Below are 18290 nucleotides of genomic sequence, written 5' to 3'. Positions count from 1 at the left end.
AGCATGTGTGAAAACTTTGAAGAAGGGAAAGTTGTTGGTGTCATCAAGGAACTGCAGAAAGACCAGTATGCATAGTGTTATTGTCAAAGAGGGCAAGAGTAATACAAGAAGGCACCAGTTCATTTGAGACTTGAGAACCCATTTTAAGGATTTTTGGATTCTATGCTGTGACCGTGAAAAGCCATGAAAGGCTTTAAGTAAGGGTAGAGTGATCTGATTTGTTTCCAGAAAAGTCACTCTGGCTATTTAAGGAATTAAAAAATGGTACATTTAATTAAGTTCTTTTCCATATTGATAGTTGCAAAGTCTTTTCCTATTACTAAAACTCTAATTAAAACCCAGAATTCAGGATGTGCTTAGGTAGTAAGTTGATTTTGATTCATATTTTTCAGAAAGCTTTGCAGGACAGAAAAAGAGAGCAAAAAGGAATCTTCTTTGGGTCCACATAACATTTTATTCTTTAGTTAAAATATCTCCACTTCCTGTGAAACACCTTTAAAAAATTACTTGTATTCTGTTATTTGGAATAAGTAATTGAATAAATATTTATGAAGGTAGATACTCAGACAGCTTATATATTGGGTGCACAGACTACATTCATCATAGTAAGTAACTCCACAAATGTGAATTCTTTCTCTGGAGCTATTATATATGAACTACATTTATTTCTAAGAGAATGCCTACTGATCCCCCCTCCATTTTTTCTTGTTAAAGGTTTCTTTTACTTGTGGGTCAACAATGATATGCTAATATTGAAAAGTTACTCCTTTAAAGACAAAGCACCTTGCAGTTAATTAAGGGGAGGAGTGGCATTGCTTTCAATGTCTATATTACTCATTTCTCTCCAAAATATTCTTATGGTCATGATGTTTATGAATTTAGCAATCTATCAAAAAAAGAAAATGCATGAGCTTTAATGTATACTGTTCATTTTCTTTTGTTACCATTTAGATAACACAGAGACTCATTTTGAGATTACTACTGGTTTAATGTGCCCATTTTTCCTTAAATGTATGATACCTACCTATTTCTATTTTGTTTTTGGGTACATCACTTTTAAGGGATTTATATTGTTGGGACCTAAAGCTTCCTCCCCAACCCCCCCTTATCATCTCTCTTAATCAAATGTGGAACTTTACTGTGTTGGCTGTGGGTGAGTTTCTACCAAACTTAAAAGAATCTGTTAGGTACGCAGTTGGTTAATTGAGATTGGTGGGGGTTCGTTTCCCCTCATCTAGGTTGGGTCTGACAAAAAGACAAGCAAAGAAAGTAGTCAGGTATTGGAGGAGTTCTTTAGGCTTCCAGCAGACCTCTGGAGTAGTGCTTATCCTTTGGCCACTGTTAGTGCTTACTTAAGAAATTTATCTATACCTTGAGTTTAGAGTGATATTTTAAAAATTATTATATATTTTAACTATAAGTTCTAGATTTTCCAGGAGTATTCTTATTTGAAATAATTCTATCCCTCTGTCTTTTCACAGAAATATATTCCTCTATCAGAAAAATGTTCTTTTTCATATTTGATTCTTGGTTCATATATTGCTTGGCCTTAGTGAAGTCACCTTTCACATTCCTGAATTACCTTTATGTATGTCCGACATTAGACTTTAATTTAAAAAGTTATCATGATATTTATGTGCTTTTAAGATAGGAAACCAGGGTGATATCTCTTAATTTTGTTCATTTAGGATTCTATAGATTTGAGCTATTTTTTCTTTACTTTTCTTTTTTTTTGAGACAGTCTTGCTCTGTTGCCTGGGCTAGAGTGCCGTGGTATCAGCCTAGCTCACTGCAACCTCAAACTCCTGGGCTCAAGTGATCCTTCTGCCTCAGCCTCCCGAGTAGCTGGGACTACAGGCGTGAGCCACCACGCCCAGCCTTGAGCTATTTTTTTTCTGAAATGGTTATTGAGTTGATGGTAGAGGTCTAATAATATATTGGAGCGTGAGGGTTAGAAAAAGGGATTATGTTTCTGATCAGAAATGGCCTGTGGGTGGTCTTATATGTTTGCTAATAGTGATGTCTTGAGGAGTTTTGGGAACTTTAAACTGAGAATCGCTTATCCACAACTTTATTATGTACTCTTTCCTTGCCCTGATGTGTGAAGTAACATATAGCAAACAATCAGTTAGTTTTCTTAGCTGTAATAGAATTTTATCAAAATAATTACATTGCTAAAGCACACATTTCTTGGCCTACCAGTTTTTGATATGAAAGAGCTAGCTCATCTCTCAGTCTTTGTCCATTCTTTAAACAAACAGTAATACTTAATTTTCTAGGTACATAGCCTATCATATGTTTTCTTCTTTTTCATAGCTTTGGTTTTTTTGGGGTCTGTAAGGTTTTTTTTGTTTGTTTGTGTGTGGTAGGGGAAGTTTGATTCATTTGAATCTTAGAGAACAGAGATAATGGATAGTTTTGGAATTTAGATTTTAAGGCTAGTTTGGATGTTCGAGATAAAATGAGAGGAAGTTATTTTATTTTATTTTATTTTTTTGAGACAGGATCTTGTTCTTTTGCCCAGGCTGGAGAGAGAGGAAATTAATTTTACTCTTGATGTCAAGATAAAGAGATGATAAAGATTTAAGCTACAGTTTAGCTCACTTCTTTTCTTTAGACTACAGTGCAAATAACACATAATCAAGTTTCTTTGTTTTTGAAAATGACTTCTACTTGAATGGGAATAGAGAAAGCTTATTACATAGAATTCTTCTCAACAAGATGCCTTTTTTTCTCTGCCAAGGAAGAAATGTGGAAATAGCTTTGTCAGAATGCTTCTTTGTAATGATACTTTGTATGGATTTTTAGAATTCTTTGCTATTATGTAATTTTATTAAAGTTTGGTGGATCTTAGAAGGTGACTTTAGAATTTTGAGATTTTAGTAGCCAAAATATTTAAAATCCAGTTAATAAAATACAGTTTTGAAAACCTTCTGTATCCTGGCTATTGTGAATACAGAGATTATTTTATGCATAGTGGCTTGGTTTACTGTAAAAACAGATAGCTGGTATTTCCAGGTATTGAACATGATTCTTTTAAAGGCCTTCTAACATGAAGACAGGAATAAGGAATTGAACTTAAATAACTGAGAAGCAAATCATTAGTAAATTTATTAGTTTGCTAGGGGTGCCATAACAAAATACCACACACTGGGTAGTTCAGACAATAGAAATTTATTTTCTCCCAGTTCTGGAAGCTAGTAGTCCAATATCAAAGTTCTGGCAGGATTGGTTTCTTCTGAGGCCTCTGTCCTTGGCTTATAGATGGCTACCCTCTTGGTGCCTCTTCAGACATGATTGAAGGACAGTAGTCACATTGGATTAGGGCCCTACCCTAATGGCCTCATTTTAACTTAATCATTATTTAAAGACCTTACTACCAAATAGGGTCACAGTGTGAGGTTCTAGGGGTTAGGACTTCAACATATGAATTTTGGGAAGAACACAATTCAGCCCTTAACAATAGGTAATGAAATCAATCAAAAAGGAAAACAAGTAATTTTTTAGAATTACTTATGTTTTCCCCTTTTATTTAATAAGGCTGTGTAGAAGTGCATTTGTTCTGTGTTTTTCTCTGTATATCTCCTAGCCGGAGAATTTTCATCCTTGGGCCTTCTCATCATGTGCCCCTCTCTCGATGTGCACTTTCCAGTGTGGATATATATAGGACACCTCTCTATGACCTTCGTATTGACCAAAAGAGTAAGTACATAGAAATACTATAGCTTTTAAATAGCTAAAGTTCTTTTAATAGGAATTATAAGTTAATTTAAAAATGTATAAATATGAATATCATAAGTACTATCTCTGTTTTTAAAATAAAATTTATTGTAACCAATCTGCATAAAACAAAAACAAAGAAAGGAAATCTTTCCTATCCTGTAAAGACAACTAGTGTTTTCCTGTTAGCTATAGAAATCTCTTAGATCCACTAGTGTCCATACTGTGGTGGTTACATTTATATTCAGGGAATGCCATGCACTCATTGTACCATGAGACAAGAAATTAGTTCCCACATCAACTTGATGAATGATTTTGGACTTGTTAGCCTACCTCTACGTATATCACTTTTCTCACTGTAAATCGATAATGGTGATAACACCTTTATTTCTTCTCCAGTGATTTTTATGGGGGAAAAATGACACTGTAATTGTGAAGCTCTGAAAGAAAGTTGCTATATAAATCTTAAATACTTTTTATTTTTAAACATGCTATTATTTTGATTTATTTTTTTCATTAGAGTTCCAGAAGTCACATTATATTTAGTTGTTTCTTACACAGTAGATGTGTAAAGTAAAATCTTTTGATTTTATGATGGCATTTTGGGGGGTGTGGCGGGGCAGAATAATTTTTAAAATAAAGAATAATATAATAAATACTGATGTACTCATCATCCACAATTTACTCAGAGTTTTCAAGCTCATCCTGAACTCAATTTGCCTTCCCAGAAGTAACTACTGTCATGAACTTGGTGTGTATTCCTTCCATCTCATCAAGTTACATTTTAAGTATGTTAGAAGTGCTATTGTTTCAAGAAATTTTGCAACAGTTTCTTCTGTAGAATGAAAGAATTCATTTGCAAAAGAAATGATTCGTTCTTTTTCCTTATTTTAGGCCTAAATTTTCATAATTTGGGGTTTTAAATATCACAGAGTATTAGCAATTTATTGTTAGAATCCACCTTATTAATGAAGCTAGAGTATTACTATTCTTTTTCCCTAAGATGGTTTAGGGGACACGTTTTATTGTTAAAATCTTGTGGGGCTATTCAGAAAATTTTAATTTTGGATAGCCTGCCAGTGGAGAATTTTGACCAGTATAATTTTGTACAAAAGAGGTCATACCACCATTTGTTTGTTTCTTTGGTGTAGGTAAACACATTTAAGGTTCTAGTTATAAAAATGTTGGTTCTGTTCTATGATAAAACAAAAATATTCTTATGTCATTTTTTTTTGCATATTTAAATTTTACCTTTTTCTTGTTCTACAATATTCAGTTTTACGTATAGTTCTTCAGAAGGGGCCTGTATTACTACATCATTTTAGTTGGCATGGTAGTGTGGTGAATTTATGTTCTGATCTATCCAGTGAACTTAATTTTGAAAAAATTAGCATTCTTAGTGAGAATTTTCTGTTCTTGGTAGGGCAGAAACTTGAGGTGTGAAATTATATCACACATTTGATTTAAAAACAAAACAAAACTCCAAAACTATATTACTAACTTCATGAGTAAGTAGACCAGTGGTTTTCCCATATTTCAGTAGGAATTGTGATTATGTTCTTGCTAGCATGTACTGATTGAAGTCAAGGAAAAGCCTAAACCCATAGATGATTTTAGAAATAATGAAAAGAACTGATTTAATTAAATTAAATTAAATTTAAGATTTTAGAATGTAACTATGTAACATATGCAAATGACGAGTAAATCTTCACAAGTACTATTGTTTTATCTGGTACATAAAAAACTAGTTGTTTTCTTTTTTCTTTCCTTCCATTCTTTTTTTTTTTTTTTAATAAAAATGAAATATGGTACTTCTGACTCTTGCCAAAGAGTGTAGTTTTGTGTTACTGGGTGGAATCTCACAGGATAAGGATATCCATTAATATATTTGTTTTAATATATTTTGAAATCTCTTTAGTTTACGGAGAACTATGGAAGACAGGAATGTTTGAACGCATGTCTCTGCAGACAGATGAAGATGAACACAGTATTGAAATGCATTTGCCTTATACAGCTAAAGCCATGGAAAGGTATATTGATTGATATAAGAAATCCTAGAGAAATCATAGATATTAATTTCTTCAAATTATTTTACCTAGGGTAAAAGAATTATTAGAGTAAGGAGATTTAAAAATTTTTTGTTACTCAAAATGGAATAAAAAATTGAGATTGGAATGTCTTAATGTAGATTGAAGTTGGTTGTTGACTAGTTTGCCATGAAGGCTGAACACATGAATTGACATGGTTGTTTTGTTAGGGGAAATATAAAAAACCGTGTGTTTGTGTGTGTGTGTGTGTGTGTGTGTGTGTGTGTGTATGTATCTTGCCTTGCTTGGTATTTTATTCATTGGATGTTTCTTCATTTCAGAATAATAATTATATTCTTTTGTGGTATGGTGTTATAATCATAAAATTTTCGATTTGAAAGTAACTTTGGAGATCATTTATTTCAACCTTATACAAAGTACATGAATCTCTTATAAATATGATTGATAAACTGTTATTTGTTACCTGCTAAAGGTCTTCCAGTAATAGGATACTCACTAGACTATATGCAGAGTGAGGACAAGGATGGTATCTATTTTGGTCTCTACTCTACACCCAGTGCCTATAAAAATGCTCAACGTGTAGTAGTCATTATTTTAACGAAATGAAAAAAATTGTTTCAAGAGTTTTCTTTCTTTTTTTAGTGCAACATTTGAATTAGAAAGTCTTTTGTAGTTCACATTTCTCTAATTTTTAAAACCATTTCCTTTATATGGACTTCATATTTCATATTCAGGTTTACTGATTCTAAATATGGTAAGATTATTCCTTCCCTGGATCTGTTCACTGTATTTTCCTAGTAAAATACATGATACATTTTAGGTTCTCAGTAAATATTTGTTAATTAAATGTATTAATGAAGCCCAACTTTACATTAACACTTTTTATGCTGATGTGGCTTGCTTATTCTTGGCTAATGTACTTGTAATCAGCTAAAACTCAAGGCTTTTTCATACTATTAAGATGGATTATTTTTACTTTTGTGTAGTTGATTTCTTTTTAACCCTAAATGTGTATGTCTCCTCAGTTATTTCTGTTTAGTTTTCTCTTGTTGTTTTTAGTTTATTATTGTAGTTTTTTGGGATCATTTCCATTCTTAATTCTATATTCAAAGTATTATTTGCTTCTCAGTCTTTTGTTACCTACATCTGTTCACAATGATAACCATGAGGAATTATATAAACCTTAATATTCAGCATGATATTAAATTACAAACAGTATAATTTTAAGTTGCCTTTTAATACATTCCAATTCTACAGAAATTGTGAAACCATCTTTATTTTTTATTTCTGGGATTGTTGGTGTAGTCAGAACTTCTCATTCTTCAACCGCAAAAGATAACAGAAAATTTTTATTTGCTGAATTGTTTGTGTATTTTATCATGAGAAAATATAATTTAGACTTAATAAATTGCAGTGCAATAGGACCAATAAAATGGCAAGAACATGCTCAAGGAGGTTATAATAAAATAACATTTTTGTCAATATTTTAAAAGTAAAACATGTACAGTGTGGAAAATTTAGGAAAGTAGAACTTAAAAGCCAACAAAATTCCTCTTCACAATTCCTCCTCTTTTAAATGGTATTAAATAAACTACTCCCACATTACAGTAGGATTCCTAATACTGACTTTTAGATAGTACCTAGTACTTTTCTTTTGTAGCATTTGTTGCACTTACTATCTATATCAATTATCTATTACTGAGCAACAAATTATCTCAGAATATAATGGCTTAAAATTACAACTGTTTTATTGTTTATAATTTTTTGGGCCAGGAATTGGGGCAGGAAAGAACTTTGCTCTTGTTCACAAAATATTGATTGAAGTGACTCAAATGAGGCTAGAGGAACCAAGATGGCATCACTCATATGTGTTGGGCGTTAGTGGTGGGTTTTGGTTGAGACCCCTCAATTGTTCTCCAGGTGGCCTGTTTATTCACCAGCTGGGACTTTTTCTTGCCCACTCTCTAGAAACATAGCCTAGACTTCTTTGTGTGGTGATTCAGGGTAGCAAGAGAACAAAAACAGAAATTTCTAGGCCTATTATGGCCTAGACCTGAAACTACTTAGCACCGTTTCCACTGAATGGCTTTTCAAAGCAAATAAAATCACCATGTCAGTTAAGATTTAAGGGAAGAGGAAGTAGATTCCTCCTCTTGATAAGAGGAGTAACGTGTACAGGAATAGGAGGAATCATTGGCAGCCATCATTGCAGATGGTCTACCACAGTTCTTCCTCTGGTAGACAATTCATGTCTCTCCAACATGTAATACATACCCAACTCTCCTAGGATGCCCAGAAATCTCATCTAGTTATGACCTCAGGCTCAAAATCCATTATCTTATGATCTGTCTGCGTCAAGTTACGATGTGAATGAGGCTCCTTGGGTGTGGATCCTCTTGATTTGGAGACCTGTGAACTGAGAAGACAAGTAACTCCCGTCCACCTTATCCCTGCCATATACTCAATATATATTTTGAGACGGGAATAGTTAACCATGATAGACACTCCCATTGGAGAGTGAAAGAATAGGAAGCATCATATAGCAGTCTCTGGTCTGAAAACAATTATGAACTCTAACGAGAGAGTACAGAATGTTCCTTAATGATGGCTTGGTTCTATCTTTTGGTTGTGGTTTCATAATTCATTGTTTTTCTTATCTTTTGCCTAGGTCCTTTGTGCTCCACTCTCTGAATCATTTTTACTTTTCCTTAAGAAATGGACCTTTACCTTTTGAGCCTGTTTCAAGAAGAAAAAGAAATGAGCCTTGTTTGCATTGGAGTAGCAGACTCAGTCTGCTTTATGTATGTTAATTTGAAAGCTTAGAGGCCTTTTATTTGGAATAGTCCTTTTTTTAGTTCATGCTGATGGAACTCCTTTAAACACTCTGTCAGTTTCCTATATATCAGATTATAAGTGCATTGTATCAGACAAAAATCACATCCACAATTCTTTCTGAGATAGGACACTCTGTACTTTGGACCCCAAATGGTCCTGTAAGTTTCTTGGAAGCCCTTTTGCTTACCTGAGAGGGTATGCGAATACTTCCTAAAATCTTGACAAAAGATGATCTTATGGAAGCTACTGGGTTTGTGGTAATATGAATGCATTCTTGATGTGATAATTGTGAGGCCATGTTTTATTGGCAGTGCTCTGGATTTGGTCTTTGTCCTTATGCCACTTTTTTGACAGTCTTTTGCTATATCTGAAGAGGCTAGTGATGAGAAACAGTTATTTTTCAACTCAGCAATTCCTGGTTAGAAATATTTCCTTTAAATTCTGCTTATAAGCTAAAATGATTGATCGATTGATTGAGAGAGATAGGGTCTTGCTTTGTGCAGCGGCTGGATCATAGCTCACTGCAGCCCCAAATGCCTGAGCTCAAGCAATCTTCTTACCTCAGCCTCTCTAGTAGCTGGGACTACAAGGAGTGCAACACTATACCCAGTTAACTTTTTTATTTTCTATAGAGATGAGGTCTTGCTTTGTTGACCAGGCTAGTTTTCTTTCTTTTTTTTTTTTTTTTAACTTTTTAAAAAGATTTTTTAGTGTCATCCTTGTGCAGGGGCCATGCTAATCTTCTCTGTATCATTCCAAGTTTAGTATATGTGTTGCCGAAGCGAGCATATTCAGGCTAATCTTGAACTCCTGGGCTCAAGCGATCCTCCTGCCTTGGCCTCCCAAGGTGCTGGGATTATAGGTGTGAGCTACCATGCACGACCAAGAGTTGATGCTTTAGCTCTTGTTTGTCTGCTTGTACCTTCTCATAGTTAGCTATAAAGAAGCCACTAATACTTCGAATATTCTACCTGGAAATCTCCTTAGCCACATCCAGCAATTGATTAGGTTTATTTTTCATCTTCTAAATTACTTTATGTGACAGTTTTGCTAATTGCTTTGCCAGCATATAATATGGGTTACCCCTTTTCCAACCTTCTATAGCATTTTCCTTACTGCTCTTCCAGTTTCTTCAGTTTTCCTCCTTGCCCTTTCAGCTCCTGCCTACCTCTAAGTACCAAAGCAAATCTGATGTAGTTTAGATTTCTGTTACATCTGCACCCCATTTCCAGGTACTGTTTCTTTTTTTTTTTTTTTTGGTCTCAGTTATTGATTGCAGCGTAGCAAATTATCTCAACGTGTGTGTATTTTTTTTAGCTCATAGTTCTATGAGTTAGAAATTCAGTAAGGGGTCGGTAGAGGCAACTTATCTGTATTTTATCTGCTGCCAGTTGAAGCAGGTCAACTTAGGGTGCAGGCTCCAAAATGTATTCACTCCTTTTCTGGGGCTGTGGTGCTGGTTGTCTATTGAGGTACTCTAGTTCTTACCTTGGTTCTCATCTATGTCTACCTATCATCACTCACCCTTCAGGGCCTCTTTCTTCACATGGCATGCCCTGTCTAGCAGGGCAGTCTTGGACTGCTTTACATAGCAGTTTAGCGTAGCAATTGAGCAGAAGTAGAAAGGGCAGGGAGAAATAGACTCTACTTTCGATGAGAGTAGGGAGGAGTGACACTGAGTATTTAGAGGTAGGAAGAAATTTTTGGTTATATTTGCAGACACTGCAGTTAAGTAGCTCTCTGAGTACTTATTTATGGTAGTTTCCTAATTTGTTCTTTGCCTGGAGCATTTAATTTATGCTCTGTCTCTTGTGCCCAGCACATTACTTGGTACACAAAAGGATTTCAGTAATAAATTATTGAATGAATTAATAACTATCTTCCCATTTTTAGTAGTTTGATTAAATACTTTTTCAAAAATGAGATCAAATGCTCTTTTAACTTCTTTTCATATCATGAACATTTCCTTGTCATTTTTTACTTCAATTTATTGGCTATACATAAAACTTTCTAGTATGTGTCCTTTATAATACTTTAATCAATTCTTGAACACTTAACTTTTATTTAAACTTTCCCATTTTTTCACTATTATAAGCAATTTTTTAAGAAAAGACATCTAAGGTATTTATTTATAATCCAATGTGTCATCTTAAATAGATTTTAAAAATGATGTTCATTAGAGCTTTTTAAAAAACATAATGAGTAGTATAAAGGAGAAAATATAAAATGACTCATAATCCCATTTCTCGGTTAATTCTACTGACATTTAAAAATATGTGTACATGGTTAGAAAATGTAAATAGAATCAATAAGTACAAAATGAACAGTGGAATCCTCTCAGTTCCATTGAGCCACTGTTTACTGCCAATAAAAATTGTTATGCTAACATATATTTGTGCATACATAAGTTTGTGTATATACGTAAAATTTATATACACATTTTATTTATTTGCTTGAATTAAAACACGTAACAGGAGATATCTTATGTACTTTGTTCTGTTTCTTTTTCCCATATATTATCTTTAATATTGGAAATTCGTAATGATTTTTACTATCATATATAATTGCATTTGAAGAAGATGAAATTGAGGTTGTCAGGATATGTAGAAACCAGCTATCTTGAAAAATTAGTTAATTCTTAAAATTAACAGAATTGGATCACAACTCTTCTTTTTCTTTGCAGCTTACTCTGTTCAGTTGCCTTTTCCCCCTTTTTATTTCTCTTCTCTATTTCATCCTCATTTACATTTTTTTTAAACAGCTTAAAATTTTATTTGTTTATTTATTTTTGTAGAAATGGGGTCTTTCTGTGTTGCCCAGGCTGGTCTCGAATGTTATACTTTTTTTAATTGCCTTCTAATTCTTGGATATTCTGTTACATGTTTTTTATTCTTCTTCTTCTTCTTTTTTTTTTTTTTTTTTGTCTTTTCAGCTTGGAAAGTTTCTGTTAACAATTCTTCCACTGACTGATTCTTTCTCTGGTCATGTTTAGTCTACTGATAAGCCCATCAAAGGCATTCTTCATTTTTGTAACGGTGTTTTTGATTTCTAGCATTTCCTTTTGATTATTTCTTAGAGTTTCCATGTCTCTACTTATGTTACCTATCTGTTCTTGCATGTTGTCCACTTTTTTCATTAGAGCCCTTAGCATATCAATAATAGTTATTTTAAATTCCTGGTCTAATAATTTTAAAATCTCTGGTGTATTTGAGTCTAGTTCTGATCCATGCTCTGTTTGTTCCTTCAGACTGCATTTTTGCCTTTTGGCATGCCCTGTAATTTTTTGTTGAAAGCTGGACATGACATACTGGGTAAAATGCACTGAAGTAAATTGGCCTGAGTGTGAGCTTTTATTTTGTCTAGCTGTGGTTAGATTGTATGCCCTGTTTGCTTTAGCTGAGGGTGTTGGAGCTAAAATTTCTTCCAGTGTTCTTGTTTCTTGTTTTTGTCTCCCTTGTATTCTTACAGTTACCACAAAGAGTTCTTTTTTTCCCTTTTATTAATATTTGGTTTTATATTTTCTTTAAAAAAATTTTTAATTGATAATATTTGTACATATTTTTGGGTTGCATGTGATATTTTGATACCTGTATATAATATATAATGATCTGATCAGGGTAATAGGTATAGCTATCACTTTAAACATTTATTTTTTCTTTGTGGTGGGAACATTCCAAATCTTCGACCTATTTTGAAATATACCGTAAATTACTGAGTATAATCTCTGCTGTGCTATTGAATAATAGGACTTATTTCTTGTATCTCACTATATTTTTGTACCTCTTAATCAACTTCTCTTCACCCTCCCCTCTCCCCTTTCTTTCTAGTCTTTGGAAACCACCATGATACTCTATTTGGATAAGATCTATTTCTTTTTTAGCTCCCACATGTGAGTGAGAACATGCCGTATTTGTCTTTCTGTGCCTTGCTTTTTTCACATAACATAATGACCTCCAGTTCTATCCATGCTGCTGCAGATGATAGGATTTCATTCTTTTCTATGGCTGAATAATACTGCATTGTGTATAAATACCAGTTTTTCTTTATTCATTCATCTGGTTATAGTCACTTAGGTTGATTCCATATCTTGGCTATTGTGAATAGTGCTGCAATAAACATGTGTTTTTGATATGCTGATTTCCTTTCTTTTGGATAAATACCTAACATTGGGATTGCTGGATCACATGGCAAATATATTTTTAGTTTTTTAAAGAACCTCTGTACTGTTTTCCGTAATGGCTGTACTATACATGCTCACCAACAGTGTGTGAGTGTTCCCCTTTCATTGACATTTCTTATTTTTTGTCTTTTAGATAATAGCCATTCTAACTGGGGTGAGATGATACCTCATTGTGGTTTTGATTCGCATTTCTATGATTATTAGAGATATTGAGTGTTTTTTCACATACCTGTTGGCCATTTGTATGTCTTTTGAGAAATGTCTGTCCAGGTCTTTTGCCCATTTTTTAATTGTATCATTATTAGTTTGTTTTACTATTGAATTGTTTGAGTTTCTTATATATTCTAGTTATTAATCCCTTGTTGGATGGATAGTTTGCAAATATTTTTTATAGTTTTGTTGCTTGTCTCTTCGGTTTGTTGTTTCCTTTGCTGTGCAGATGCTTTTGAGCTTGATGTAACCTCATTTGTTTATTTTTGCTTTTGTCACCTGTGCTTTTAATGCCTTTTCCAAAAAATCTTTGCCCAGTCCAATGTCCTGTAGTGATTTCCCAATGTTTTCTTCTAGTAGCTATTTAAGTCTTTAATCTATTTTTATTTGATTTTTGTATATGGTGAAAAATGGGGATCTAGTTTCATTCTTCTCCATGATATCCAGTTTTCCCAGCACCATTTATTAAAGAGGCTGCCCTTTCCCCAGTATATTTTCTTGGCATCTTTGTTGAGAATGAATTGACTGTAAGCGTATGGATTTATTTCTGGGTTCTCTATTCTGTTTCATTGGTATGTGTGTCTGTTTTTATGTCAGTGCCATCCTGTTTTGGTTACTATAGCTTTATAGTAGAATTTGAAATCAAGTATTTTGATGCCTGATCTTTGTTTTTTTTTTGCGCAAGGGTTGCTTTAGCCATTTGAGATCTTTTTTGGTTCCATACGAATTTTAGGATTTTTATTTTTTTCTATTCAGTGAAGACTGTCATTGGTATTTTGATAGGGATTGCATTGAATCTGTAAATTGCTTTGGGTAGTATAGACATTTTAACAATATTAGTTCTTTCAATCTATGAGTGTGGTATATCTTTCTATTTTTTGGTGTCCTCTTCAATTTCATTCATCAGAGTTTTATAGTTTTTCTTGTATAGAACTTTCATTTCTTCTGTTAGATTGATTCCTGTGTATTTTATAATTTTTTTAACTATTGTAAATGGGATTGCTTTCTTGATTTCTTTTTCAGATTAATTGCTGTTAGCATATAGGAACACTACTGATTTTTGTATGTTGATTTTGTACCTGTGACCTTATTCAATTCACTTATCAGTTCTAAGAGTTTTTTGGTGGAGTCTTTAGTTTCTAAATATAAGATTATATCATCTGCAAACAAGGATAGTTTGATTTCTTCGTTTCCAATTTGGGTGCCCTTTATTTCTTTCTCTCTTGTCTAATTGCTCTGGCTAGAACTTCTAGTACTATGTTGAATAGAAGTGTTGAAAGTGGGCGTCCTTGTCTTGTTTCAGATCTTAGTGGAAAGGCTTTCATCTTTTCCCTGTTCAGTATGGTATTAGCTGTGAGTTTGTCATATATGGCCTTTATCATGTTGAAGTATGTTCCTTCTATACCTGGTTTGTTGAGAGACTTCTTAAATAAGGCCTGAGTCTAGCATTTCTTTCAGTTGCTTTCCCCTGTTGTTAGACAGGTTACCCTATTGATTGTGGTAGGATGCCAGGGGAGGAGACGTATTCTATAATCCTATGGTTAGGTGGTAGTTTTTTAGTGAGTCTGTCTCACTGAGCTGTGACCTAACAAGTGTTTCTCAGCTTTTCCCCAACTTTAGGTGAGACAAGAAGGCAGGAGGGGACTGGAGTTGGGTATTTATCCCCAAGTCTGTTAAACTCTAAGAATACCCAACTTTGTTAGGCTCTAGTAAAACAATTTCCCTTGAGGGCAGGCATTTGTAAGGAGAACAGAATGCTCTGAGTGTGGCCAGGCACGGTGGCTCACGCTTGAAATCCTAGCACTCTGGTAGGCTGAGGCAGGAGGATTGCTCGAGGTCAGGAGTTCGAGACCAGCCTGAGCAAGAGCGAGACCCCATCTCTACTAAAAATAGAAAGAAATTAGCTAGACAACTAAAAATATATAGAAAATATTAGCCGGGCATGGTGGCGCATGCCAATAGTCCCAGCTACTCGGGATGCTGAGGCAGGAGGATCACTTGAGCCCAGGAGTTTGAGGTTGCTGTGAGCTAGGCTGACGCCACGGCACTCACTCTAGCCTGGACAACAAAGCGAGACTCTGTCTCAAAAAAAAAAAAAAAAAAAAAAAAAAAAAAAAAAAAAAGGAATGCTCTGAGTGTATTTCAAAATGGTTACACCCCCCACCCCCGCCCCACCTTATCTCTTAAAATAGTCCACATTTAGTCTGCAGTAATTAGTTAATTGCCCTCTAAGTATTTCTGCTGGCACTAAGAGTGGTTTCTGCTCCTGGTAAGTTATGATTCTCTGATTCTGCCTATCTTTCCAGGTTTTGGGGCAGTGGTTTGTTCTGTTACCTCAATTCTCTGATGGATCTAAGAAGAGTTACTGATTTTTAGTTCTGCATTTTCCCTGTTAGGATGAGAGTGATGACTTCTATAAACTCTTTACATCTTTGACCAGAAACTGGAAGTTCTTTTCATTATTTTTTACTCCTTCACTATAGAGGAGGAAGTCTGAAGTTTTCTTGAATCTTAACTAGGACCTCTTTGTATCACTACCTATTTTCACTTTTACTAAGGAAGATTCAGTACATTCTGTAGACAGTTACTTTAATACTCTGTGGGTAGGAGTGGAGTTAAGAAGAGAGGCTCAAGGGTAGAGAAGGATGTTGAGGAAGAAAAGGTTGACATTTATACAAATCTGGACTTCTTTAATTTTCTTAAAGAAAACTCCTCTTAATGAATTATTGTATTACCTAAGTGTTATATAAAAGAATTTTACTAGTTTGTAGCTCTGATTTCACTATTTAAAACTTGCTTATTTTGGGGTAGTTTTAAAAAGGATTTTTTCCCTTAGCTTTACCTTCTTCCCAAGAATATACAAATTAAGAGACTCTTTTCTGATGTTTCTTTTAATCATAATTAAGAAAAATGTATTTTATAAATGGGGAGTAAATATATAGGCTAATAAAACTCATTTTGGCTCCCAAATTATAATTTTTCATCTTCTATGTTTTGTAAAAATTTGGTTGTTTTTAAGATGATATTTACTCTCAAAATTTTATTTTAAAATTTATTTTTAGAGACAGGGTATCACTCTGTTGCTCAGGCTTCAGTGCAGTGGTGGGATCATGGCTCACTCTAACCTTGAACTCCTGGTCTCAAGCGTTCTTCCTTCCTCAGCCTCCCAAGTGGCTGGGACTATAGGCCCGTGCCACCATGCCCAGCTAATTTTGCCTACGCTGATCTTGAACTCCTTGCCTCAAATGATTCTCCTCCCTTGACTTCCCAAAGTGCTGGGATTATAGGCGTGAGCCACTGTGCCCAGCCTTATTTATTTATTTTTTTGTTTTCATAATGTTTCTTCTTATATGTGTCAGTTCTGGGTTTCAAAAGAGGATTTATTTTTTGCAACTGTCTATGTCTTTGTCCATAAGTTAAACAAAAGCAAACACAAGTACTGTTCAGAATTTTAAAATTGTGCTTAAAGTGACTTTTGCAAATGTTATAAAGTTACCTAATTATACTAATCCATGTGCAAGGAATGATGCAGACTACAAAAATAAGCAAACATTGTTTCTTCATCTTATAGCCTGGTAGGAGAGAGAAGAAATGTATATAAATAATTAATGTAATTCAAAGTATAATAAGTGCAATTGAAGGGTTTGTGGGAGCCAGAAAAGGGGATGTGGGAGGAAAGAGGTAATAGTTGAGTTAGGGAAGCACAGAGAAGGCTTCATTAAGGAGATGGCATTTGAGTGGATTTTGAAGATGCCTACAATTTTCACAGAATGGGACATAGGTTTTTATGGGAAAGGCTTTTTTTTTTAATTGTACATAGGATTTATGTACAATAAATAAATACAAAGCATAGGAGTAGGAAAGCCCAGGGCTTATTTTAAGAGTAGGAATCTATCTTGCTTAATTTAGAGGAGTTGTAAAAGGCTTAGGTAGTAACTGAGATCTGTTTGTAGATGTTTTTTGTTTGATCTGCATAATTAGAATAAGTTCTTTTAATATAGATGAATGTTTATTGTTAGATATTGGTGCTACCATGCCTTGTTTATATGGTATCCATCTTTTCCCACAAATGTTAACACCAGCCTGGGGCTGGAGGCGTTGGAGTAGATAACCTGTGGAAAATAGAGTAAGAGGGGCAGGATTAGAAAGTTGGAAAATAAATTGGAACCAGAATATGGAGGGAATTGAATGATATTTTAAGATACTTTGTATTTTATTCTATGATTGGTAGGGAGCTAATAAAAGTTCCTCAGCAAAGGAGGGAGATGATGGGAAATGGGCTACTCCTTGATGATGTGATGGCAGTATGAAAGATGGGTTGGAGTTGGGAGAAATTGATAGAAATAGTTCAGGAAAGAAATCATGGGGGCTTTGAACTAAGATAGTGGCAGGTAGGGTAGCAAACTGAGCAGAGATGGAGACGTTTAAGGGTTAGAATCAACAGGATTCTATATAGAAACCACATAGGTTTCTATATGGGAGAATAAGATGAATTAAAGTGAACGCAAAGTTTAAGGCCTTATAATATTGCCATTATCTGACATGGTAAAGCCAGAAATGGGTGTAAGTTTAAGAGAATGTAGGGTGGGGAAATTTTGACTTGTTTTTTAAACAAAATACTGGAATTTATCTATAATTCTAACAGCAAACTTGGCCAACTTATGGTAGGATTGTTTTGCTTCATATTAGCTTTAAATGGTTGGATATCTAAAATAGAATCTAGTATGGCTCTCTAATACCTGAAATATGTCCTTTTTTAGAAAATCTTTCTTATCAACATGCCTACTTGAATGGAAATTTAGAAAGATACAATCTTTAAAATTAATTTTTAGAATCTCATTATATTCATTTATCTGTTCAAACAGTAAAGACTTACAATGACTTAAATGTTAATTGTAGTTAATCATTGACAACTAGCTTACCCTTTTCTTTTCTCCTGTCCCCTACCTCTTTCCCAGTTCTTTGGCTCTGTCTGATGGTTTCTGGATCTTTGTAGTTTGTTCTTTTTTATAGTGAGTCTGAGTACTTTGTATAAACTCTACATATGTGTCTCTTTGGCCTGAAGGTTAGTTTGATCAAGAGAAAATGATGAGAGAAATTCTTCATTATAGGGTTCCCTAGAACTGCAGTTATGCATCTTTTATGTGACTTTGCCTTTTATACCTGTTTGAGGGTTTTGTAACCTTTTTCACGTTTGGTGATTCTCTAGAAGGACTCACAATACATAGAGGCAATTGTTTTCATTTATAATGGTTAATTAGAGAAGGTATGATGTACAGTAGGACCAGGAAGGGAAG

General features: G+C 34.1%; 1 protein-coding gene and 2 pseudogenes across 1 annotated transcript in view; 1 reads left to right on the top strand and 2 right to left on the bottom strand.

Annotated features, from left to right (window-relative positions):
* MEMO1 (mediator of cell motility 1) overlaps positions 1-18290 on the top strand; it is a 107783-nt gene that overhangs the window by 61967 nt on the left and 27526 nt on the right. Inside the window, exons 5-6 of the mRNA XM_045549338.1 lie at positions 3590-3702; positions 5639-5750. Coding sequence (XP_045405294.1) covers positions 3590-3702; positions 5639-5750 — 225 coding nt within the window. The remainder of the gene's footprint in view (positions 1-3589; positions 3703-5638; positions 5751-18290) is intronic.
* On the bottom strand, positions 9300-9392 carry LOC123637579 (annotated as a pseudogene).
* On the bottom strand, positions 16329-16434 carry LOC123637639 (annotated as a pseudogene).

The sequence above is a fragment of the Lemur catta genome, chromosome 4 (assembly GCF_020740605.2).
Source record: "Lemur catta isolate mLemCat1 chromosome 4, mLemCat1.pri, whole genome shotgun sequence".
Lineage (NCBI taxonomy): Eukaryota > Metazoa > Chordata > Mammalia > Primates > Lemuridae > Lemur > Lemur catta.
Note: the sequence above shows the minus strand (reverse complement) of the source record. Positions and strands in the feature narration are given on the sequence as shown.